Genomic DNA, 23,871 nt, shown 5'->3' with positions numbered 1-23,871 from the left:
GTAATTTTATTGTTGTAAGGCATACTTTGTAGAAAGCCTTCCTTTTTTTTTTAGCTCCCAGCACAGTGTTTAAAAGCTAAACAAATACAGGTTGGACAAATATACTTAAAATGTCCTTTTTTGTAAACTAATGGTGCACCTTTGGCCATCCTAATCAAGAATTTTCTCCTTGATTAGCATGGGTTTGGGGAATGAATGTGTTGTTGTTTTGCTTGTTTTTTTGAATTGCTGTTGTTTTGATTGTAATGAAAGACTAAATGATCACACTAGACTTTTATGTGAAGACATTAAACACATTTTTTTAATGTTATTTTGAAAAATTTTGAAAGTCTAAATTCCAAGCATGTCAACATTCATAATTTTTATCTGTATTTATTATTGGGAATTAAGTAATTCTAATCTTTAAATTTAATACACTGAATTTGGGGCTTTGGTTTGGTTTTTGGAATTCTCAAAATTCATAATTGTGTCTATTAAAAAAAAATCAAAATATTTGTATAGTTTTATGATGTCCAATTATACATATTTTCTACACAGAAGATTAATAAAATACAATATATTCATTATGAAGTCCAAATTTGAGTTTTTATACTCGATCATTAAAGGTTTTACTTTTATCTAAACATTAAATTTATTATAAACTAGAGACCCAGTGCACAAAATTCCTGCATGGGGTGAGGGGGTCCCCTCAGCCCCGCCTGCACCCTCTCCAATCTGGGATTCCCAGATTGGGCCGAAATCCGCAGTCAGGCAATCCAGGACCTGTGGCTCCTAACTTCTCACCTGATTGCCTGCCTGATTGCCCTAACTGCCCTCCTTCCCCCCCATCCCCCCGTCAGCCTGATCACCCCTAACTACCTCTGCTTGCCAGTCTGATCACCCCTAACTGCCCCCTACCCTGCCAGCCTGATCACCCCTTAGTGCCCCCCCTGTTGGCCTGGTCGCCACATGCAGCTTTCTGGTCAGTCGTTTGTTTGTCCCTCACTAACCCCACTACTGGCCTGGTCGCCCCCAACTGCTCCCCCACTCCCCTGCTGGCATGATCGCCCCTAACTCCCCCTCCCACCCCGCCAGCCTGGTTGCCCCACGCAGCCAAAAAATAATAATAGTAGACCAACTATTTTGTCTGACATTTACATAGGTGGGATATGAGCAATTTTTTTATGTTCTGTCATAAAGATCTGGGTTTTAGTAACATCTGAAAACTATGATTTTCTCATTAGAAAAATATAGACCAGCCCAGCTGGTGTGGCTCCATGGGGTGAACAGCGTTCCATGGACCAGGAGGTCCCAGGTTCAATTTCCAGTCAGGACACATGCCCAGGTTGTGGCTCTGTCTCCAGTAAGGGGTGTGCAGGAGGCAGTCAATTCTCATTGATGTTTCTATCTCTCAATCCCTTTTCCTTCCTTTATGAAAGAAATACAAATGTATTTTTTTTTAAAAAAGAAAAATTTATAGATGGGAATTTTCTCAAAGGTCATTCCACTTTGTGTTTTTGTGTTGGCCGTAAACCTATAATTTGATAGTGAACAGGATGAATACAAATGCTTCAGCATACATGATTGTGGTCCCTTTTAGTTCTTAAGATAAACCTAATAAGGTATACAAAATTGAAAAGCCTTCTTGCCTCAGCAGGATGAAAAGGTATTTGCTTTAGAGTAAAAGACATTGTGGCATTGTTTCTAAATCTATGTTCTTTATATTATTGTAGCTTATTACTTATTGTTTTCGCTAATCTAAAAATCATTCATAGGTCAAATCAGATGCCACAGTGCTTTAATTTATAGAGCTTTTAGAAGTGGGGACTTGCTGATAGGGTTTAAGCAGGTTACTTCACTATCTGGTTCTGCATTGCTCTCAATCAATTCCTACCACACTGCAGTCCTTCAAGTGATTTATTTTCAAAGAATCTGCTTTCCTGAGATGGTGTCTTATCTCCTGTAGTTTGCAAAGCTGCCGTGCGTTCTCTAATGGACATTTCAACAGGTCAAGTTCAAATGCATTTGAAAGACAATATTAACAGTTATGAGCTTGCATTTATTTCCTCTGTGCATTATTTGCTTTGTGTCACGGTGGGGTCCTGAGTGAACACTTTAATAGCATTAGGGTTGTAAAAAGACTCTGCAGCAGCAGCCAGTGTGGGAAGAACACAAAAGATAATTGGGAAAAATGTTTTGGGGGGTTGCACACATCAAGGACAATATATCAATCTGAAGATTCAGAGTTCCTCTAATTCATATTGATTACCCTGCTGTCAGGAATGCTTTCCGCAGCTCAAAAATATGAGAATGTGTGACAGTAAAAGTTCCTCATCAGACATTTTATTGGGCAATGAAACCTGCAAAGAAATCTTTTTAAATGGCTTGTGTTGCAGAGGCCCTCTTTGCAGCTTGTGATAAATGTGTCATCAACTGGGAGATGTAAACAAACACCAAGCCCTAGCCAGTTTGGTTCAGTGGATAGAGCGTTGGCTTGCGGACTGAAGGGTCCCAGATTCAATCCTGGTCAAGGGCACATGCCTGGGTTGCAGGCTCCAGGGCTAACACAGGAGGCAACCAATCAATGTTTCTCATCGAAATTTCTCTCTATCTTTCCCTTTCTCTCCCACTTTCTAAAAATCAATAGAAAAATACCCTCAGGTGAGGATTAAAAAAAAAATGATGCTGAAAAACAAACAGATAAATAATAAAATAAATTTTGAAAAACAAAACAAAAAACACCCACAACTTGGTTTTGCATTTCAAATACAGACCCAAGGTATTTGTGACAAGTACTTTTTGACTTAAAACAACTGTTGATTGTGACAGATTTTTCAAAGTCACCTGGCATGCATTTTGACAAGGTGATGTCTGAAATTAAATTTCAGGGTTCATTTTGACAAACAATTTTGTTGGGAGGTTTGGATTAATCAACATTCAGATTTCAAGTTTTTTAAAGACCTATTTGCCTTGAGATTCTTTGGTGGTGGTGGTGAAAAACAGTAAGCTATTTATTTTAAATCTCCAATGGGATGCTTAGGAGGGGAAAACAACAACTTTTGGTCTCCCAGAGCAGAAGGAAACAACATAAGGCTGCTCTGCTCCAAATGGAATCAGCAGGCAGCAGGGCGTCCCAGCCATCCTCTGAAGGCATGCTGTGATTAGTAAAAGGCTTTAACCTGGAACCTTTGTCAGGCCTCTCAGGCATGGTTTTTGTTCGTTCTTCTGGTTATTTCAAGCCCAGCTATAGACCCGAGAACTACACTTAGCATGGCCTATTTATTTGGGTCTTTGGATTAACCCAGGCTTTGCTGCTGTCTGTTTCCCTTTCAGCTCCCACTATCTTTGGTTTTGAGTTTTCTTTTGTCTCAGGGCTCAGGAATGTCATCCAGACACTGGCCCTGCCCAGCCCCAGGTCACACTGGATGTGTACAGTCATGGTCACTGTGGCTGTTCATCACAAGTGCATTCCATTCTGAGTTGGCTATAAACCTATAATTTGAGAGTGAACAGGATGAACTGCAGAACCAAGTGTCTTTATGGTAGGCTCATAGGTAGATTTTATGAACATACGTGTCTCTCTCTCTAGTTATGTTCTATAAAGATGTCACACACTGAATTAGTAAATACTGAGCCATTGCTCTCAGTTAGATTCTTATGTGCCTCAGACCTCCTGTTATAGGACCTCCTCTAACACATGTATGCTCTTCTTGTTGTACTTGGGGACCATTTTAAACTGTGAAATCACCAGCAAAAAGCACAAACAAGCAAAAATGCGGCACTGTCCCAGGCATCTTCAAACTACGGCTCACGGGCCACATGCGGCCCTCAGAGAAGTCTGATCCGGTCCGCCAGGTTTTTTGGGCAGTGAGCGCAGCTGAGGTGTTACAGTAGGAATTAGTAGTTCATATAGTCCGGCCCTCCAGCTCTCTGAGGGACCGTGATCTGGCCCCCACGTTAAAAAGTTTGAGGACCCCTCTAGACCATGAAAAGAATACTTGATTACAATGTCAGAATTGAAACAGGAAGGCAGAGTGGCTCCTTATTTGACATCAACTGGGAACATAGGTACCCTATATAATAAAAGCCTAATATGCTAAGTGTCTGACTTTTCCTTTTACCATTCAACCAGTTGCTATGATACAAACTGACCACCAGAAGGTAGGCAGATGCTCCGACTGGTACGTTAGCTTGCTGCTGGGGTCTGGCCAATCAGGACTGGATGAGACAGGCCAGACATGCCCTGGAGTCCTCCCTCGGTGCCTTCCAGGCCCCAATCATGCACCGGTGGGGTCCCTTAGCCTGGCCTGCGCCCTCTCGCAATTTAGGACCCCTCAGGGGATGTTGGAGGGCCAGTTTCAACCCAATCCTTGTAGGCCAGACTGAGGGACACCACTGGTGCACACCAGGCCTCTAGTATTATATTAATATTCAAGATAATGCAAAATGATTTTGCATACACAAAATATAAGGTTATATTTTCATCTCTCTCTTTTTTTTTAACATAGTTAATTTATGGTAACAATCTGCTCTATGAAAATTTATTAACATAATTCCTGAGGACTTATTATTCACCATTGTAAATACTTTGCATTTATGCTTTAGAATATGTTGAGCAAAGTGCTATTTTATTTACGTTTTAAAAATGAGAAAACTGAGGAACAGAGAGGTAAAATAATTCAGACAAGGTCATAAAGTTATTGAGAGATTAAGCCAGAAATCAGATTCATCAAGTCTAACTTCAGATCCCTCATATGTTGAAGGTTTTTGCATATCTTTAATGTACTTAATATCACCGCCTGTGCCGTGCTAATCTCCCATTAAGAGTATTTTATCACCTGGCCAATTTTCCTTGTTAGTTTTTAAGTCAGTATGATAGGCAGAATAAGCCCTCTGTACACGCCTCCCCAAAATGTTCCTGTCGTAATCCCCAGAACCTATGAATATATCGATATGTCCTTACATGGCAAAGGAGCTTTTCAGATATGGTTAAAGGTAAGCACTTTGAGATGGAGTCTGCAGGAGCATCAGGTAAATTGAAAGATGAAAGTGTGAAGGCACATCATTTTCCTAGCGATAGTCAGTCAGAGAGATATGACTGCAAATGAAGGATGAGAGCAACACAACATTCCAGTCTTTGAAGATGGAGAGGGGCCACAAGAAAGGAATGCACTTAACAACTTCCATCAATTCTTGTCAACTGCAACTTTAAGAGAAACTTCCTGCATGAAACCAATTGAACCCTCCGGCTAATTGATACAAGCAAGAGTGAAGTTTCTATGGCCTATTTCTGGTTACAAAAAGTCACCGAATTTTTCAATAAAGATCTAAAACACTTCCAACATTAAACATGAACATAAACGTGAGCTGCACCTACATTTAAGAAAGGTTTATAAAAACAAGGTAATTCTTTTCCAATCGGCTTAGCCCACCAGTTCCAGGTCACGTGGGTCGTCCAGCCTCTCCCAGCAGCTCAGGGTGCTAGGCGGGAGCTCACCCCGGACAGACAGACGCCCTCCAGCTCAGGGCGCAGTCCCGTGAACCACACTCGCTCAGACCCGGGCAATGCAGAGGCGCTGGTTCTCCTCGTGGGCGCATCCTGGGGATGTGGGAGAAGGACGCCGGTGGACACGGAGAAAACCCACGCAGACGTGGGGAGAACGTGCAAATTCCCTAGAGGCAGTGACCTGGCTGGGAGTTGATCTTTTTCCTCCTCATCATTATAATGAAACCAAATGGCACGAAACAATGTTGTTGGAAGACCTACTGACTGTCTCTAGAAGCTAGAAAAGGTAAGGAAATTAATTCTCTCCCAAAACCACACTTCATGTGGCCGGGATTTTGGCCCAGGGGGACCCCGATGGGGCTTCTGGTTTATTGGATTCCACGATAAATCCGTGTCATTTATGCCACCGTGTTTGTGGTCATTTACTTCAGTAGCAGTGTTACTGAATCAGCAACCAAGTTCCTTTTGATATTGGAGAAAGGGGGAAAAGTTTTAGTCTTTCTGTACTTTATTTCCAAACACATGCACACTGCCACAAACACATCCAAGTCTTTACAATTACTGTGGCAAGAGTGTTTAAAAATGACATGATCTGCCGAAACCGGTTTGGCTCAGTGGTAGAGCGTCGGCCTGCGGACTGAAAGGTCCCAGGTTCGATTCCGGTCAAGGGCATGTACATTGGTTGTGGGCACCTCCCTGGTAGGGGGTGTGCAAGAGGCAGCTGGTCGATGTTCTCTCTCATTGACGTTTCTAGCTCTCTATCCTTCTCCCTTCCTCTCTGTAAAAAAATAATAAAATATATTAAAAATAAATAAATAAATAAAAATAAAAATGACATGATCTAATAAGGAAGCCTGGCCAAATCCCAAGCAGAGTGCAGTTTGTGTTCACAAAGCAACACAAATAAGGTGGTCAAACTTGGGTTGTTTTCAGGTACTTCTAGACCCCTGTCACGTGGTCTCTGTGAATCTCCCACAGCTGAAACCAACTCTGCTTTGATTCACACTATTTTGTTGCCCTGTGCTTATTCTTCCAAGGATGGTTTTTTATTTTACTGTTCTTATTTCTGCATAATTCTCGAGGAGCACATACCTCTTTACCTAGCCAAGATGTATTCATTTCTGGAAATATCTTCTTTTGGGACCAATTTATATCATGTTATTCCCTATCTCTCTAAGACGGCCTCTGTCTGAATTTCCTTCTAATTTTAGTGAGGGGGAAAGTATCCAGCAAATTAATGTTTTAATTTGAAAAATTATATATTTCATTAAATTATATTTATTTCATTATATATTTATGAAAGTATAAATAAAAATTAAATATATTTCATTATATATTTCTGAAAGTAAGCAGTATTTCAAACTCCAATTAGGATCTCTAGCTCCTCGCAAAGAGAATTGCAAGTCTTCCTTCATCTTTTCATTTTCTTCTTTATTCCTTTTGATCTCTTATTTTTAGAATTTTCTTTGCATTTTTAAATCCACTCAATCCTTTTCAAAAGTACTGTGGCAATTTATTAGAAAAGCCATAAAATTATTTATATGTTTTGACTCAGAGATCATACCACTGGAAAATAATTTAAGAGAAATCAGATGCTAAATGTACCAAGATATTTCTTATAACACTAAACATAATTTAAAAGCTAGGTAAAGCCTAACTATCTAGTAGCAAGAACCTGATAAGTTATGACACATCAACATAATTGAATACAAACAACAATGAAATTTATGAGTCATCTTGGACAGTGGTCGGCGAACTCATTAGTCAGCAGAGCCAAATATCAACAGTACAACGACTGAAATTTCTTTTGAGAGCCAAATTTTTTAAACTTAAATTTTTCTACCGCCACTTCTTCAAAATAGACTCACCCAGGCCGTGGTATTTTGTGGAAGAGTCACATTCAGAGGGCCAAAGAGCCACATGTGGCTCGTGAGCCTCAGTTTGCCCACCATGGATCTAAGAGAAGCTGGATTCAAATCCAAAGTTTTAATAATGCTTTTATTTAAAAGAAGATACTAAACTATCCCTATTTAAAAGTGTAATAGTTTAATGATTTGGAAGTCCTTAAGGCCTCCAGCCGCCATAGGCAATTTTATCTTCTTTATTTTGTACAAACTAGCAAATGCTTTTGAAAATAAACAACATAAAGTTAAAACAAACAAACAAGCAAAAACCGGTTTTTACTTGCATTTCAGCAGCTTTCAGAAGAGTTTTACCAGAGGGGAGTGGAACTTTGTTCTCCTGATACATCCTCCAAAATAGCACTGGCTCACAATAGGTGGCCCCAATGAGGCCCTTTTATGGTGACAAAGGAAAGTGTTCCCACAAATCAAAGCCCACATAAACAAGGAAGAGGCTATTTTAACGCATTCACAATCAATGCCACTTGTCAGCCTGCTAGAGACAGTGGCTGAAATGACTTGTACCCATCACATATTTATTTTTACATCTGGAAAATTATATATTTGACATGTTGGGAAGGTTGGGCACTAAAAATCCTTTTTTTTTTTTTTTTTTTTTTTTAATGTAAAACAGAAGGAGGAACAAAAAAAGTGGCAGCTGCTTATTTCTTTCTCTGTGACAAATGTGACTTATAATGTGAAAAAGGGCAGAGCCAAAAATGGATCAGTTTATTAAAGCTGATATTATAAAACAAAGCCACAGAATATAATGTTAATTAGAATTAAGTAAAACTGTCAGGTGTCTTGAAATATCACTCATGTAATTTTGATATCTTATTGAAGAAACCAAGGTATCAAATGTGGTGTGCTTTCATAGCAAATAGTAGAGGCCCGGTGTATGAAATTCACAAAAGGGGTTCGACCCTCACAGCCCTGACTTTGTCTGGAAGGTTGTCTGACTATCAGGTCTAATTAGCATATCATGCTTTTATTATTATAGATTTATAGATTGCTACTATACCTATTACCTTGAGCATCCATAGCAGGGGTGAGAAGGTCCAGGCCCTAAAATCATTTGGTCTGGTCCTGCCAAGACATTAGTGGGAGTTAATTAAATATTTGACCAAATATAGCAGGCTAATTTTGAAGTTGATACTTTTGTATGGCCCAAGAATGATGTTATAAATAATCATCAAATGACCCTTGGCAGAAAAAAGGTTCCCCACCCCTCCTCTGTAGAAACAAAACAGTATTTTCTGTTGAAGTGCAGTGATAAAGGTGGGAATTGCCTTGAGATAGAGAAAAGAATGACTTTATACAGATTTCTGTCTGTGATCATGAAAATTCCTTGAGTGGATTATATTCAAGATGCTTTGTATAAACACCCCCTGGACTAAAATTTCATCTTCAAGTCAAACCTACCTAAGTACTTGTGTTCTGAGATTAGAATGAAGGCAACCACATTCAGTTACTCTTTCTCCAGCATCTTCTGCAGACTGTTACCCAGATTCCCTTTCCCACTCATTATCTGTTTTATTTATTTTTCCAATTGCTCTCTAAATTGAATCTGCTCCTCAGATGCCATGGCTAATTTATTTTAAATGTTTGTTTGTGTTTTTTTTCTGGTTATGCACAAAGTTGAGAATAGAACTCCCAGTGTTTGCCCTCGTCCCACAGATCCCACTGAGTTAATAAATATGCCGCTCCTCATCCCATGTCTCACTTTTCTCCAATAGGCATCAGAATTTAAACAAAATTGCCAATGGTAAGTCTGACAACTAATGAGAGTTAGGAGAGGAATACTGCTCTATGACTGAATTCATTAGCTACTAGTAATTTCTAAGAGTCAGTGATATCACACCAGCAATATTTGTAAGTTTCTGTGTTTCTAGATGAAAATTAGCCAAAATCACATGTATATGATAGGATGATGTCTGTTTTTCTTTGAAATTCAAACTGGGACTGAGTGAACTGTAACTATTTAAAATTATGTGATCTTGGTTTAGATCAGGCATTTTCAAGAGCTCATTTTTTTCCCCAGTCAATTTCTTTTTAAATGCATTTATAAGTACTCTGAACACTAAACTTCAGACTTCACAGGGATTGTAGAAAAGTTAGGTGAAAGGTACCATACAGGTGTATTCTCTTAAACATACTCCCAGAGAGGCAGAGGTGCAGGTGCCAGACCCTCACAGGTTTCTGGGAGCTTGGATTGGATCATTCTGTCTTTAAAGCATGGAATTCAGAGTGGAAAGACATTGTTCAGAGATGACACTGAAAATTAAGTAGTCAAACTGAAAGAAAAAAATAAAATGCTGAGCAGATGAATACAAACTAGGTAGAAGGGAATTGAATATAATAAAATATTTATTAATTTAAAAATAAATAAGGATTACCATAGACTGAATACTTAAAGTCTCTTTATAGAATTCCTGTTGAATTAGCCACCCAAAGTATATGTGAAAAATTACAGTGGCATCCACTTACTATTTTCCAAGAATGTTGATATTGGTTTTGGAAAGCTCTGAGTATTGGATAGTTTTTCCTTTTATTGCACATTTATAACTTCTATCTATTGGTTCTTATCTTTAAAAAAAATATCTTTAGCCGGGACCAGTTTGGCTCAGTGGATAGAGTGTTGGCCTGCGGACTGAAAGGTCCCGGGTTCAATTCCGGTCAAGGGCATGTACCTTGGTTGCGGGCACATCCCTAGTAGGGGGTGTGCAAGAGGCAGCTGATTGATGATTCTCTCTCATCGATGTTTCTAACTCTCTATCCCTCTCTCTTCCTCTCTGTGAAAAATCAATAAAATATATTTAAATAAATAAATAAATAAAATAAGATATCTTTATTGTTGAAAGTTACATAGGTCCTCCTTTTTACCCCATAAAACTCTTTCAGCCCACTCTCCTTCCCTCCTCTTCTAGGCCCTCACATAAATTGGAGTATTTTTAGAAATTCAACTGGTCCCTATTGAATTCAAAAAGCAGGATTATCTAGACATCCTAATGTAGGGTCTTAATAGCTAAGAAAAATAGTAATGCTATTTAACTACAATTACAGACAGACTGATATTCATGTAATTGTTCTCAACTTTGAAATGTTTTGTAGCATTTTATACATTACCTAATTAAATAAAATTCTTCTTAAGAGACAAAAAGGCTCTTAATAGGATTATTATTGTCATTGTTGTTAGCAAGGAAATGGAGCAAGACCTAGACCTTGGTTCAACAACCTTGGTCTTAGAGTTTTGGCTAAGAAAGCATTCAGAGCCAAGACTCAAATACCCAGCAAAAGTTTATTTAGAAAGTCACAGAGGTAGAAAAAGTGAACCATGGAAGAAGTGAGCCAGCTGGGTATGTGGGCTCATGAAACAAATTATAGAGGAAAAAGAAGGGCCCTTGGAGCTTAGGAGGAAGAGAATAAAGGTACTCATCAGGAAGAAAGGGGAAAGGCACAGGTATTCTCCAGAGAGAATGCATCAGTTTTTCAGGTATATTTTCTCAGGATCATGGTCTCTTCCGATTGATTGGCACTAGGGTAAGGGGTCATTAGTCATGCGGCACTGATGTCAGCCCTGGTGTCACTTCCTCTGGTTTTGCTGCTTTTTTGGAACTGAAGCTAAAACACAACTGAGGCCTAAATGGTATCTCTAGTTTGTCTAAAACTCAGTCTCTGTGGTCAACAGACCAGAGGCTTTGTTCTTAAGATTATTTGACGCAGGTCAGAACCTCATTGTTCTGAGGATTTAGTGCTTGAGGGAGTGATTGTGCAAGGGCCTTTATGGAGATTTTAGGAGGCTATTCTTTGGGCCCCTTGTTTCTCCTCTAATGGGTCTATCACATGATTAGCCACATGCTAGGGGAGGAAAGGTCAGGAGAGGGTCTGAATCACATGACCCGTGAGATGAAAAGTCAGGGATCTGTACTGTGTGATGAGCAGTATGCCAGAGGAGGAAGGTCACCTGGGAGAGAGGTCTTATCTTTCCAATTTTGCTAGTTGCCAGATACCTAGGGTTTTCTGCCCTGGTGACTTTGTGTGCCTGGCCTGTTGTTCCTGCTCTGCTCATGCCTATCTACTGCCTCCTCTACTGCCAACATATTTAACAAGCACATCTTAAAACAGGTATGTAGCCAGATCTGTTGAAGAGCAAAGCCCTTGTTTTCAGTGACCTTCAAAAGTATAGTCATGATTATGGCAGGAAAGAGTGGAAGGTTTTTTTATACTTGATGTTTATAAACATTTTGGAGCAGGACTATAAAATGTAAGGGAAATATTATGCTTTCTGAGAAAAATAAAAATGCCTTTCTCAAGCTCAAAGAACTCAATATAAATTTGTTACTATTTTATTATTAAAGTCAAAGACAATAAAAAAGAAATACCATTAAACAATGAGAAGGAAAGAATTAAAAGAATTCCCACATTTTATCATTTTATAAGTTTATCCAGATACAAGCAACAGTTATTAATGACCAAATAGCATTTTTTTTCCTTGAAAATATGGGGCTTGAGGGAAATTGTCAAAAGGACGAACAAAAACCAGCAAGGCCATCACGAATGTGTTGAGATAGAAGAAGGGTGTACTTTGTATTAGATTATAATTCAGATAATGGTCTTCACAGACAAATATCAAGGATTTCTGTTAGGACTTGCCCTGGGGACTTGAACAGTGTTTTTGGCCCTGCTCTAGTGTCTAAGCCTTTTATAAATGGCTCTGGTACAATACGCTGTGGTAATCCTCCTTTTCCATGAGGAGTGGCTGCTGTTCTTCAGAGGGCTGCTTTCTCTTTCGACGACGACACAGCAGGCCAATGAGCCCTCCCAGCATAGCAGTGAGGACAGACCCCACTAGAGCTGCCCCAATGAGCCATGGCCAGATCCTCCTCGCTTGTTCTAAGTAGGGCATAATATAATCTTGAAAAAAGTCTGGATCTGAAATAGAAAGACATTCAAGGTTTTACAACTGTTGTGGTCATCATCATCATCGTCATCATCATAGTCATCATCATCATCCTTGTCATCCTTGCATAATACTTTAGGAGCCAGATGTTTGAGTTTGAAAGTCAGCCCTGCTACTTCCCAGCTGTAAGAGCTTAGGGAGGTTATACCTAATAGTCCTATGCCTTAGTGTCTTTATTATGAAAATAAGAAAACAATAATATCACCTTGTTGGAATGTTGTAGAGGATATAGATAATATATAATCTGTAAATTATACAGAAACTCCTATGGAGTTTCTGCCTTTTGAATTTCAAAAAGTTCTAATTATTTTAAAAAGTTAATTATATGCCAACTACAATAAAGACAGAGAAATATCTTCACATATTCTGGAGTTACAATTATATGTAAGACTTATATAAAGTAGAAATGAGATCCACAAACCAAGGAGAAAAGGAATTTTTGTTTAATAAACTAATCTTAGAAAGAATGGGTAGCAACATGAAGTAAAATTTAAAGTGAGAGTCTCACTGTTAACCATAAACTTAGTAAGCCTCAGAAAAATTTAAAACAGGGATATTGTTTTTTAATCAGAGGAATTTATTAAAAACTAATTAAGCTCGATATTCATTCACAGAAGATAAAAGTGCAGCTCCTTCAGTGTAAGTGGGGCTAAAGGGCTAAAACCCTGACCACTTCTGCTATTTTTCTTCTCCCAGGCACTGTCCTTTTGCCCCCTGTCACTAAGACACCTCTAAAACGCCTTAGAACTTATTAAGCATAATTTGAACAATATTGCAACTTAGTGTTTCTTCTCATCAGGAAGGGACAATCACTTGCACACATGAATTAAATTATTTTTAAAAATGTATAAGTTGGAATTATAGTAATTTAAACAATGAAAGCAAACAAAGGTAAAAGAAAAATTTTTTTTAAATGTGAAAACTTTATCAATTTTTAATATATTTTAAAATTATTTTGAAAATGGGACTGCAAATTCTTAACATATGTTGCTATTAGTCACTTTAATATATAGTGCATTGAAGATATCTGACAAAATGCAGAGTAAATAGAGGCTATATAGTAAATATGATTCTTTTATTTTAAAAAAATTTAGAAATAAATGTTAGATACTGTTGAGCCCTTAGTGACTTGAGTCTCCTCTTCCTTTACTCCTCCAATAGGTTTGGTTGCCTTTCAGCAAAAGGTACCCATTTGGACGTGAGGGGAGGAGCCATAGGAGGAACATGTGTGTGAAAGACATGGATGGGTTAAGGAGAACCTTCTCTCCCATGGAATAATGGAGAGATAATTGGTTTGGAATATAATATTTGTTACTTACAAGCTTTGTGACTTAAAATCAGTCACTTTATCTTTCTGGTCTCAACTTACTCACCTACCAAACAGAATAGAATCGACATAACAATTTACTTTCCCTGCTATCTCATATCACTCCATTTCACTATGTAAGAAAAGCAACCATGAGGATCCTTCTGTGTTTGGCACTGCTCCTATTGTTACTATCTCAGTGAATGATATCTACCATTCATTAGTTTCACAGCCCAGAAAACATAGAGGCAACCCTAGCATCTCGCTCCTTCTCAACTCGTGTAAAAATCCTTTTTTTCAAGTTATGTACATTTTCTTTTCAAAATAATGTCAAATTCTTCAGTGCTTTCCACTTCTTTTCCTACCAACACCACTGCAAGCCAAACTGCCTTCATCTCCCCGTGGACATTATAATAGTGTTTTCCCTGGCCTCCCTAAACATGCTTTGCTATTGCTACAAACTTTCCATATGCTGCAAGAACAGTGATCTTTTGTAAACAGACCCATGATCTGTTTAAAATTTATTAAGGCTCCCCATATTCTAATATTATGGCCAAAATCCACAATCGAGAGGAGCCCTTTATCAAATAATTAATTCTTCCTCTCATACTGATATCCTCTGAAAGGTCGCTTCGTTGATCTCTAGAAATGGGACATCTCTAAATGAGTCATTAGGTAAGTAGTTGTCTAAGGCCTTTCTCTTGCATTAGGATGTAAGCACTGTACAGATAGAGGCTGTGTTATTTGACACTAAATCTACAGTATCTAAGACTATATCTTTTTTAAGGTAGTTATTGAACATATGTATGCACAAAGGATTAATTAATCAATAAAACCACTAAGAAAAAAACAAACCTAGTGTAATAGAAGACTTGACACATGTAAAAATACATATCTAAAAATGAACTGGGTATTAAGAGGGATGACATTTTTCTTACAAGCTTTACTTATATTGGTTAAGAGATACCACCCTTTATGATAAACATCACTTACACTCAAACTAATTCATTGATTTCATTCAATACCAGGTACTAGTTAGTACTTAGAAAAAGCTTTCAAGATATGAATTCTGATATTGTAGGGCTCCCAGCCAAGGTCGAGAAGGGAAAGATTTATCCTTAGGAACTCTAATAAAAGAATGAATAAACATGGCGCTATATACATACATATATACATATATACATATACATATATATACACACACACACACACACACACACACACACACACACATATATATATATATAGATAGATAGATAGATATATAGATATATATATAAATGATTTGATACCCGAGAATTTGGCAGATAAATAAAGAGCATCAGAATTTAGCCAGAGAGAAGAGCATATTGAAAAACATGAGTCAATAAAAGAGTCTGGCATGTTAAAAAATGGAAATCATAAAATCCTAAGTGGTTACTCTGGAAAGCCATTATCAATATGCTGCCCTCATTATGTACTATGGGTATTTATACAAGAAAGGGAACGCAATACATGCCCTTCTTTTTTACCCACCCCACTCACCACACCTCTACAGTTTGTAAAATATCCTGTTCTCTTAAGATTTTTCAAAGATCTGATCTTCTCTGCCAGCCATTCCAGCCTGCCTTCCATTGGCTATGATATTCAGATACACCAAAATAGGTCAGTTGAACTCATATCTGTTCAACTAGTGGTTCCCCGAAGGAGAGGAAAAAGGATAACATGCACATTCTTTTGTTGGCCCTAAAGTGTGGTTTTGCTATGCCACATACTGGATGGCCCTAGGACAAGTTGTTTATATTCTTTAAGCCTCTGTTTTCCACCTTGAAAAGGAAAAAAAAAAAAAAAATAACAGTACCTACTTCATAGGGTGGTTATGAATATTAAAGGAAATAATAAACACAGTCACCTAGAGGAGTTTTTGGAACATAAAAAGCACGATTTGTTAGCTACTGTGGAATAACTACATTTAGCTCCTCAGTGTAAATGCCCATAATTCATACTCCTCAAATAAGGGAATTTAGCACTCAATACATATGATGTCACTTTCCACCTTTATTTTTCTTGCTTCCTTTTAGTTTAAAGTATTCCCTGCCCCTTTTTTATCTACAACCTTCCTGTTATTCCTTCAAGGCCTTGTCTTGTCTTACTAGATGGAACTACTCAGTAGTCCTTGTTTTCTTCTCTGTGAAGGTTATGGCTCTTTTACTATACTTAACACAGCCTGTGTCTCATGCTTTCTTACACAATTGTCAGACTTTCACATTGAATTTAGAGTTCTTTGAGGTCTAGAACTAGGTCAGTCATTATGTCCCTAAAGTATAGATCAAGAGGTAAGAAGTTGATAAAAGTCACTAATTCGTTCATTTTATTTATCCATTTATGTTTTCACAAATTATCAATAAATATAATAAAATGTCAGTGCTTGCTGAATACCTCTTCCCCACAAACCCCATGCTGTTTTACAGCTTTTGAATGTTGACCTTCTTAAAGTGGAAGCATTGTATAGTACAGAGTTGATATCAGACTCCTCCACATATTGGTGTTTAATATTGGAAAAGTCACTTAAATTCTCTTCATATTAGTATCCTCACCTCTTTCTAGTAATAATGATACTTACCTAATATAAGGTTGGTTAATGCATGTATGGAATTGGCATGTAGCAAGCTCTCGAGTGAGGGGAGATATTACTATCTGTTCATTATCAAGGAATTACTGATATAGATCTACTAAAAAGAGTATTTAAAACCCAGATCTAATTACAATTCTAGAGTTTTATATCTCTATCTTAATCATAGCATATTATTATTATTATTACTAGAGGCCTGGTGCATAAAATTCATACACGGGAGGGCCGAAGCTGGTTTGGCTCAGTGGTAGAGCGTCGGACTGCGGACTGAAAGGTCCCAGGTTCGATTCCGGGCAAGGGCATGTACATTGGTTGTGGACACATCTTTGGTAGGGGGTGTGCAAGAGGCAGCTGGTCGATGTTTCTCTCTCATTGACGTTTCTAGCTCTCTATCTCTCTCCCTTCCTCTCTGTAAAAAATCAATAAAATATATTTTTTTAAAAATTCATGCATGGGGGTATGTATGTGTGTCCCTTAGCCCTGTCGAAACCTTCTCCAATCTGGGACCCCTTGAGGGATGTCCAACTGCCCATTTAGCCCAATCCCACTGAGGACTGCTGGATCCCAATTGCTTGCCTGCCTGCCTAATTGCCTAACCGCTTCTGCCTCATCACCCTCTAACCACTCCCCTGCTGACATAGTCACCCCTAACTATCCTCCCCTGCTGGCCTGGTCACCCCTGACTGCCCTCCCCTGCAGGCTTGGTCCCCCCAACTGCTCTCCACTGTAGACCTGGGTCCCCCTCAACTGTCCTCCCCTTCAAGCCTGGTTGCCCCCAACTGCCCTCCCCTGCAGGACTGGAGTCCCCCCAACTGCAGGCTTGGTCTCTCCCAACTCCCCTCCCCTGCAGGCCTGGTTGCCCCCCAACTTCCCTCCTCTGCTTGCCTGGTCACCCCTAACTGCCCTCCCCTGCTGAGGCTGATCGCCCACAACTGTGTTCCCAGGCTAGCCATCTTATGGTTGCCATCTTGTGTCCACACGGGGGTGACCATCTTTGACCACATTGGGGTGGCCATCTTGTGTGTTGGAGTGATGGTCAATTTGCACATTACATATTTATTATTTAGGATTTGGGATTAAACAATAAAATGTCCAGGTTTTTTCTAGGTAACCCAGCAGGAATTTCCCAAAGATGATTTCAAAACTGCTCCATGCAGTAGGCTCCTTAATCAAAACAATTGTATGAGATATTCTGATCCCAGTATTTCAGGTTAAAGATAGATTCATGGACTTGAAGTCATACAACAGTAAGCAGCTAGTCATATTTCAAGCCCATTTTCCCCACTGATTTTAATTTTATTCTCTTTCTATGGCTTTCATGTATGAAATGCATATTAAGCAGAATGAATATGAGTTGAAATATTCTTGGGACTTGGTTCATGTAATATAATAATACATGGGTAATAAGTTTGGGGCTGCAATGCACTTATCCAATTTAAAGTAGTGGGTGATAACATTGTACAAGCATAAGGTTTTGTATTCTCGCAAAAGAAATTGGTCACACTTTATTCAGCAATTTATATGAAAGAAATTAAACTTTACCAGAATCTTGTAGGTAGCTATAGTCATAGCCCAGGTCTCTGGATGAAATAAAGAAATCACCATTTCTGTAGAGGGGTATAAAAGGAACCATGTAGGACTCCCGGTTATGTCCAATGGGTGCGTTGGTTGCTGGATAAACTTCTTGAAGAGGACGGTACCTTCGGAGCCACTGCTCAAAAATACTGCAGAGGAAAGGATTATTCAGACTCATAAACATATCATTTATAAAGGAAATATTTGGATTTCTTAAAGTAAAATAATAAGACATATCTTAAAAATCCCAAGACATGGAAAGATGCCAAAGATATTTTTCATTTTTTGAAAGTATTCTGCAAAGCACCAGTTCATGCTGTCAGGCCCTGATGAAACGCATTCGTTTGAAAGAAATATTAGAGAAAACTTTGAAACAGGAATTTTTTTTAGAAGATAAATGAAACTTACATGACAAGTTTAGATCCTTCAAAATGCTGCAGAACAAGGGTAATTATTGGTTGAGTGACAATTGAGTCATAGTTATAAATTAAATATGTTCCCGTGTCAAAAAAAGTTAGCCCAAAGAAAGTATGTACAAAACTAAATTGAAATTCATAATGGAATTATTAATTATTGGTCTTTTTTTTTTTGTCACAGTGGGGACCTTTCATTATTTCAACCCTCTTGTTATGCTTGGTGATGTATATGCTTAATGAATCTTGGAGGAGAAAAAGCTCATCTCCCATGAGAGGCTAAAAGTACTTACTTGATTTCCCAACTCCTTCCAAGCTAGAGTTTAACCACATGATCAATAATCAGCCAATAATATATATCCATCCAAAACTTTAAAACAACACGTACTGACCCAAAGAAGCAAGGACTTTTGAAGAAACAGTTGAGTAGTGGTCAATGGCCATTGCAATAACAACATCCAGGTTTTAGGGTCAGCAAGGCCAGAGCTACCAGGAAAGTTACTTACTGTCCAGCGGTACCCTTTGATCTCTGGTATCATTTTAGCAGATGACTTGGCTGCTGCCCTCCTCCCTTATTCCCACCTGCTTTTGAACCTGCTTCTCCATGATTTCTTGGCCTATCCAGTATCCTCTCAGCAAAGTCTTTTCCTGTTTAAATCAGGGAAGTTAGTTATACCTGCATTCAATTAAAAATTCTGGAGCAATAGCCAAAATATTAAGAGACCACAAAGGTCCAGTGAGAATGAAGTTGAAGCTGAAGCTCTGGCAGGATTTACAGTGGGTCATTAGAGTGTGACAAGGAGAATGCCTTTGGATTATCAGGCTATGTACCACAGAAGGATGAACACTAGATCTAGAGTCAGACAACTCCCAAGAGTCATAGCTCTGTGGTGTGACTTGAAGCAAATCACTGAAACTCATGGAGACTTAACCTTTTCATCCTTAAAATCAAAGTAATAATATTTGTCCTATCCATTTCCAAAGGGATTATTCGAAGTGATGGTTTTTATGAAAGTGAAAAATAAGTAAGCTGTTTTTACTTAGTCTAACGTAGGAGATAAAAGGCTAGTACATGATCACAGGATGGAGTCTTTTAAGAAGGTGATGCTTTGAAACAGGAATTTAAAAAGTTTTCAAAAACACCCACACACACATTTTGAACAGTTTAAAAGACAATAAAATAGGGAAGAAGGAGGCCAGACAGCAAGAGTGGTGATCATTTTTCTGTAATGAAAACACTTATATTTGCATAGGGAATCTGGACTTAAATGCTAACTCTGGTCAAAGTTGATTTTTAATTGTGAATTAACTGAGGTACCCTCAGGCCACAGATAAACACTGAAAATATCGATTGCTCCTTAAATTGCTCAATTATTAAATATTTTGACTGAGTACCTACCATATGTCAAGTTTTGGAGAAACATGAAACTGTGAGAACCTAACTTTTGTTGGTTGTGACAAAGAAAACTTGTAAAATTACTTAACCTGTATGACTTTCCTTTTCTGCATCTCCAAAATCAGAATAATATTTATGACATGAAGGTATTCTGAGTATTAATTAAAATAACCTGGGATACATGACTTGAGTGCTTGACAGCTGGTGAGCAGAAACTGTCATCATCCCAACCCCCTTCTTTCTCCTCCTCATGACTAATGTTATACTACTGGAGAACTTTCTAATTGGTGAGAAGCATGAGACATGCTATAACAGAAATATGAAAGCCTTGTATATATGAGCTGGATGTTTAAGAATCGTTATTATTTTGCTAGACAGAAATGTGAAAAGAGAGGATTCAAGAAGATTAGTTGTATGTGTGCCTACATTACCTCCAGTAATTAGAAACTGGCTTAACAAATAAACCCCCAATTCTGTTCAAGTCCTAAAATGTTATGAATTAGTCTTTTTGTTTTAACTTCTATATTGTTCTATTCCCAAGTGTTATTTATTCATTATACAGGGTTGGGCAAAAGTAGGTTTATAGCTGTGAGTATACGAAACACAGAGGTTAATTTTATATTATTATTTATTAACTATTGTATTATTTTTCATATAAACAGCTATAAACCTACTTTTGCTCCATCCTATATATAGTTCAAAGAAATATAAACAAGCAAAAAAGAGAACAGAAAATTAATTGCTCCATATTTTGTTACATCTATTGTAGTTTTAAAACTATAACATTATATATATATTTAACGAAAATAATTATACTATAGATAATGTTTTACAAGGCATTTTATTTGTACTAAACAGCATTTAATCTATGTTTATTGGTATTCAAGTGGTAATAAATCTATTTTTTAATGGGAAGGAGGGTCTCTGATAATTAATCTTTCCCCCACCCCTATTAAACTGACTGATTTAGGAACAGCCCAATGTACAATGAGCTAATAGACAAGGGCTCAAGGCAAAAATTGTGCCTTTTGTCAATTGAGAAAAATGACTACTATAGTTCAATTTATAAATCTTGCTTCTGCCAAGAAATAAAAAATTCTTTGCCTAGATAAGACAAGGACATCAATTCTTAGCACCAAAAGGTTTAATGGATGAAATCATTAATGTGCTCACCCACCTTATCAACCTTTTAAAATGAAGGTATTAATCTTGATTAAATTCTTTATTGGTGGTTCTCATCATCGGTTAATTTCATTGAACCATGTCTAAAGTGGCTCACTTTGGAATACTAATGTTTAACTTGGATAACCACACTGCCATTTTGGGGGGAAAATATCCTCTTACCGAAGATTCATTTAAACTAGGGAGACCTCATTTAGTCTCCAGACTCTGGGAAAATCTTTGATGGTATCTTAAATCAAGATTTGAAGCATGAGTATTTAGAGAAATAGTAGAGGTGTTTCAGAAGACTAGAATATATTTTGCAAAGAGTTTTTTGATGAGAGGTACATAATAAGTTCAAGAAACTAAAAAATGACCATTATGTCAATGGAGAATAAGGAGAGAATCATTCAAAATAAGGCTACAGAGAAAATAGGACCCGAATCATAAAGAGTAGCCACATGAGAAATATTTGTAGTAGTTTTTTTAAGAGTAGTAGGAAGCCACTGTTCGTATCTGGGGAGGTGGGTATTTAACATAAACATATCATATTTTTTTAAAATATATTTTTATTATTTCAGAGACAAAGGGAGAAGGAGATAGAAACATCAGTGATGAGAGAGAATCATTGATCAGCTACCTTCTGCACATCCCCCATTGGGGATTAAACCTACAACTCAGGCAGGTGCTTTTGACCAGAATTAAATCCGGGACCCTTCAGTTCGCAGACCAACTCTCTTTCCACTGAGCCAAACCAATTAGGGCACAGACCATAATTTTTAAAAGATTACACAGATTGCTTTGTAGAGAAGGAGCTGATGGGCACTAATAGGTGATGTGCACAGCATGAGGAAACAAGTGAGAATACTATGTTTAGGAAAAGAGATGATGTGTGGCTATCCAAGCAGTGCAGCTGAAAGAGGAGATGCCCCAGAAGACTCCATGTTTTCTGGCTTATGTTGAGAAAAAATATATTTTATTTTTATTTTCAAAGACGTAGCTCGCTGGAGAAATGTGGCGAGGAAGGGGTGTGAACATCCTGCGTGTTGACGTGCTGTGCTTGAAAAATTTCAGTGGTGATGCCAGGTGGGAAGCTGGATATTTGGGTCTGGATTTCAAAGCAAGATTTACTCTGGAAATATAAATTGAGGCCCTATCAGCTTGTGGCAAATAAGTGAAGCTATGAGCACAGGAATTCTATAAAAATATGAGAAAATATGGGATTATTTTTCTCAGATATAATATTTCTGAAAAGCCAAGGTAGGTGAAGCAATAATCACATTGTCTTTGAAAACTATACCTAGGGATGCCCCCAGAATTCTAATTACTCAAAACATACTGAGTGGATTCCTATCTTTTCACTTCTTTTCCATTATTTGTTTCATTCCTATAGCCCTAGTTTTGAAACATTTATCTGTTGAACCAAATCTTAATTAATAAATGACAACAAGTATCTTCATTTAAACTTAGAGAACACCTTCAAAGCCTCTCAATTTAAAAAAATCTCCTGTAGAATGGGGATGAGACTATTTATTTTAACATAGTTATGAGAACCAAAATGAAATAAAGTAAAAAGTAAAATAATAACACTTAAGGATAAAATGAAGGACTATTCATAAATTGCTTGGCCTAGTTCCTGAAAGATAGTAATTTATGTTTTCTTTCCTTCCAAAACCCTCATTTTACAGAGTAAATAATTCTAATCTAAACATCACAAGTAGTTAGTAGCATACCCAAGACTGGAATTGAGTGTTATGTTGCAAATTGTAGGAAATACACTTGCCTTCTGTGTGTTTACATAGGGTGATGGAAGTGTTTGCAGTTGTGAGAATGCATGTGTTTCTATCAAGGACTGATGTGCAGATTATATCTCTCAAAGGCAACTCGGAAGGGGCTGTGCTTGAGCTTCATCTTTTTTTTTTAATTTCTTTATTGATAAGGTATCGCATATTTGTCATCCCCCCATTCCCATCCCAACCCCCTCCTCACACATGCCCCCACCCCATCCCATGAAAACTGGTTAGGCTTATATGCATGCATACAAGACCTTTGGTTGATCTTTTCCCTTTAACCCCACCCTCCCCTACCTTCCCTCTGAGTTTTGACAGTCTGATCAATGCTTATCCTGTCTCCTGGTCTGTTTTGGTTCATCAGTTCATGTTGTTCATTATTTACCCTAGATGAGTGAGATCATGTGATACAAGAAATACACTTATAAGAACCAAAAATGAGACAAGCCATATGGTTATGCTGAGAGGCAAATGAATCAGTTTGTAGTGAGTTTCTGGGCCAACAGTTCTTTTGAGTCCCAATTTCAATGTCAAACAGCTCCTTATCTTGAAATGCAAGCTCTTTGTGTGTTAATTACATAGTAATTACCAAAAATGTTACTTTGTTTATTCTAAGGACTCACAGTTTATACTAAGGGAACAGAGATGAATACAAAACAAAAAGATCAGGAAAAGGTGTGCAGGAGCCTAGCAAATACAACTAAAGAGAGAGTGGAAACAAAAGAAACAAGTAGGCAGAAAAAGAGGAACAGAGAAAGAGTAGATAGTATCTGAGTGGTGAATGGGTGGTGTATTAATCAGAATTTTTCAGAAAAACAGAGCCAAGATGGAGGGAGATAAGAGGGAGGGAAGGAGGAAGGGAGGGAGGGAGGGAGGGAAGGAGAGAGAAAGTCACAAAGAAAAAGAAACAAAATAATGTTTGACCTAATGGCTTGGTGCGATGCCTAGACACACTGACACATAATATTAACCAATACAGGGACTGTTAAGTAAGATGCCCCATCTTAGAAGACACTGGAACCTTAGTTTTGAAAACTGAATAGCAGAAGTCTGAGTAATAGAAGGGGAAAGGCAGTGTAGGGAGACTAAAGCACAAGCATAAAGAGGTTTTCATCAGGGCCTTGCAAGTAGTTCAGAAGGGCTACAAGTAGGAATGTACCTGGGTACATATGGCTAAACCAAGACAGTGTAAGCCTTTCTACACATTATGAAAGGTAAGAAGTAATATTAGTTGGAAATCTATGAAGAGCTAGTGGAGGATTTTAAGCAAGGA

The 23,871-nt window shown here is 37.9% G+C and overlaps 1 protein-coding gene across 1 annotated transcript in view; it reads right to left on the bottom strand.

The window, feature by feature from the left end:
* Positions 1-10,872: 10,872 nt before the first annotated feature.
* The window catches only part of TYR (tyrosinase), a 67,190-nt gene continuing 54,191 nt past the window's right edge, over positions 10,873-23,871 (bottom strand). Inside the window, exons 4-5 of the mRNA XM_036427666.1 lie at positions 17,806-17,987; positions 10,873-12,318 (exon numbers count right to left, since the gene is read on the bottom strand). Coding sequence (XP_036283559.1) covers positions 12,089-12,318; positions 17,806-17,987 — 412 coding nt within the window. The 3' untranslated portion in view covers positions 10,873-12,088. The remainder of the gene's footprint in view (positions 12,319-17,805; positions 17,988-23,871) is intronic.

The sequence above is a fragment of the Pipistrellus kuhlii genome, unplaced genomic scaffold, assembly GCF_014108245.1.
Source record: "Pipistrellus kuhlii isolate mPipKuh1 unplaced genomic scaffold, mPipKuh1.p scaffold_m20_p_9, whole genome shotgun sequence".
NCBI classification, from domain to species: Eukaryota; Metazoa; Chordata; class Mammalia; order Chiroptera; family Vespertilionidae; genus Pipistrellus; species Pipistrellus kuhlii.
This window is presented reverse-complemented; position numbering and strand designations above follow the sequence as displayed.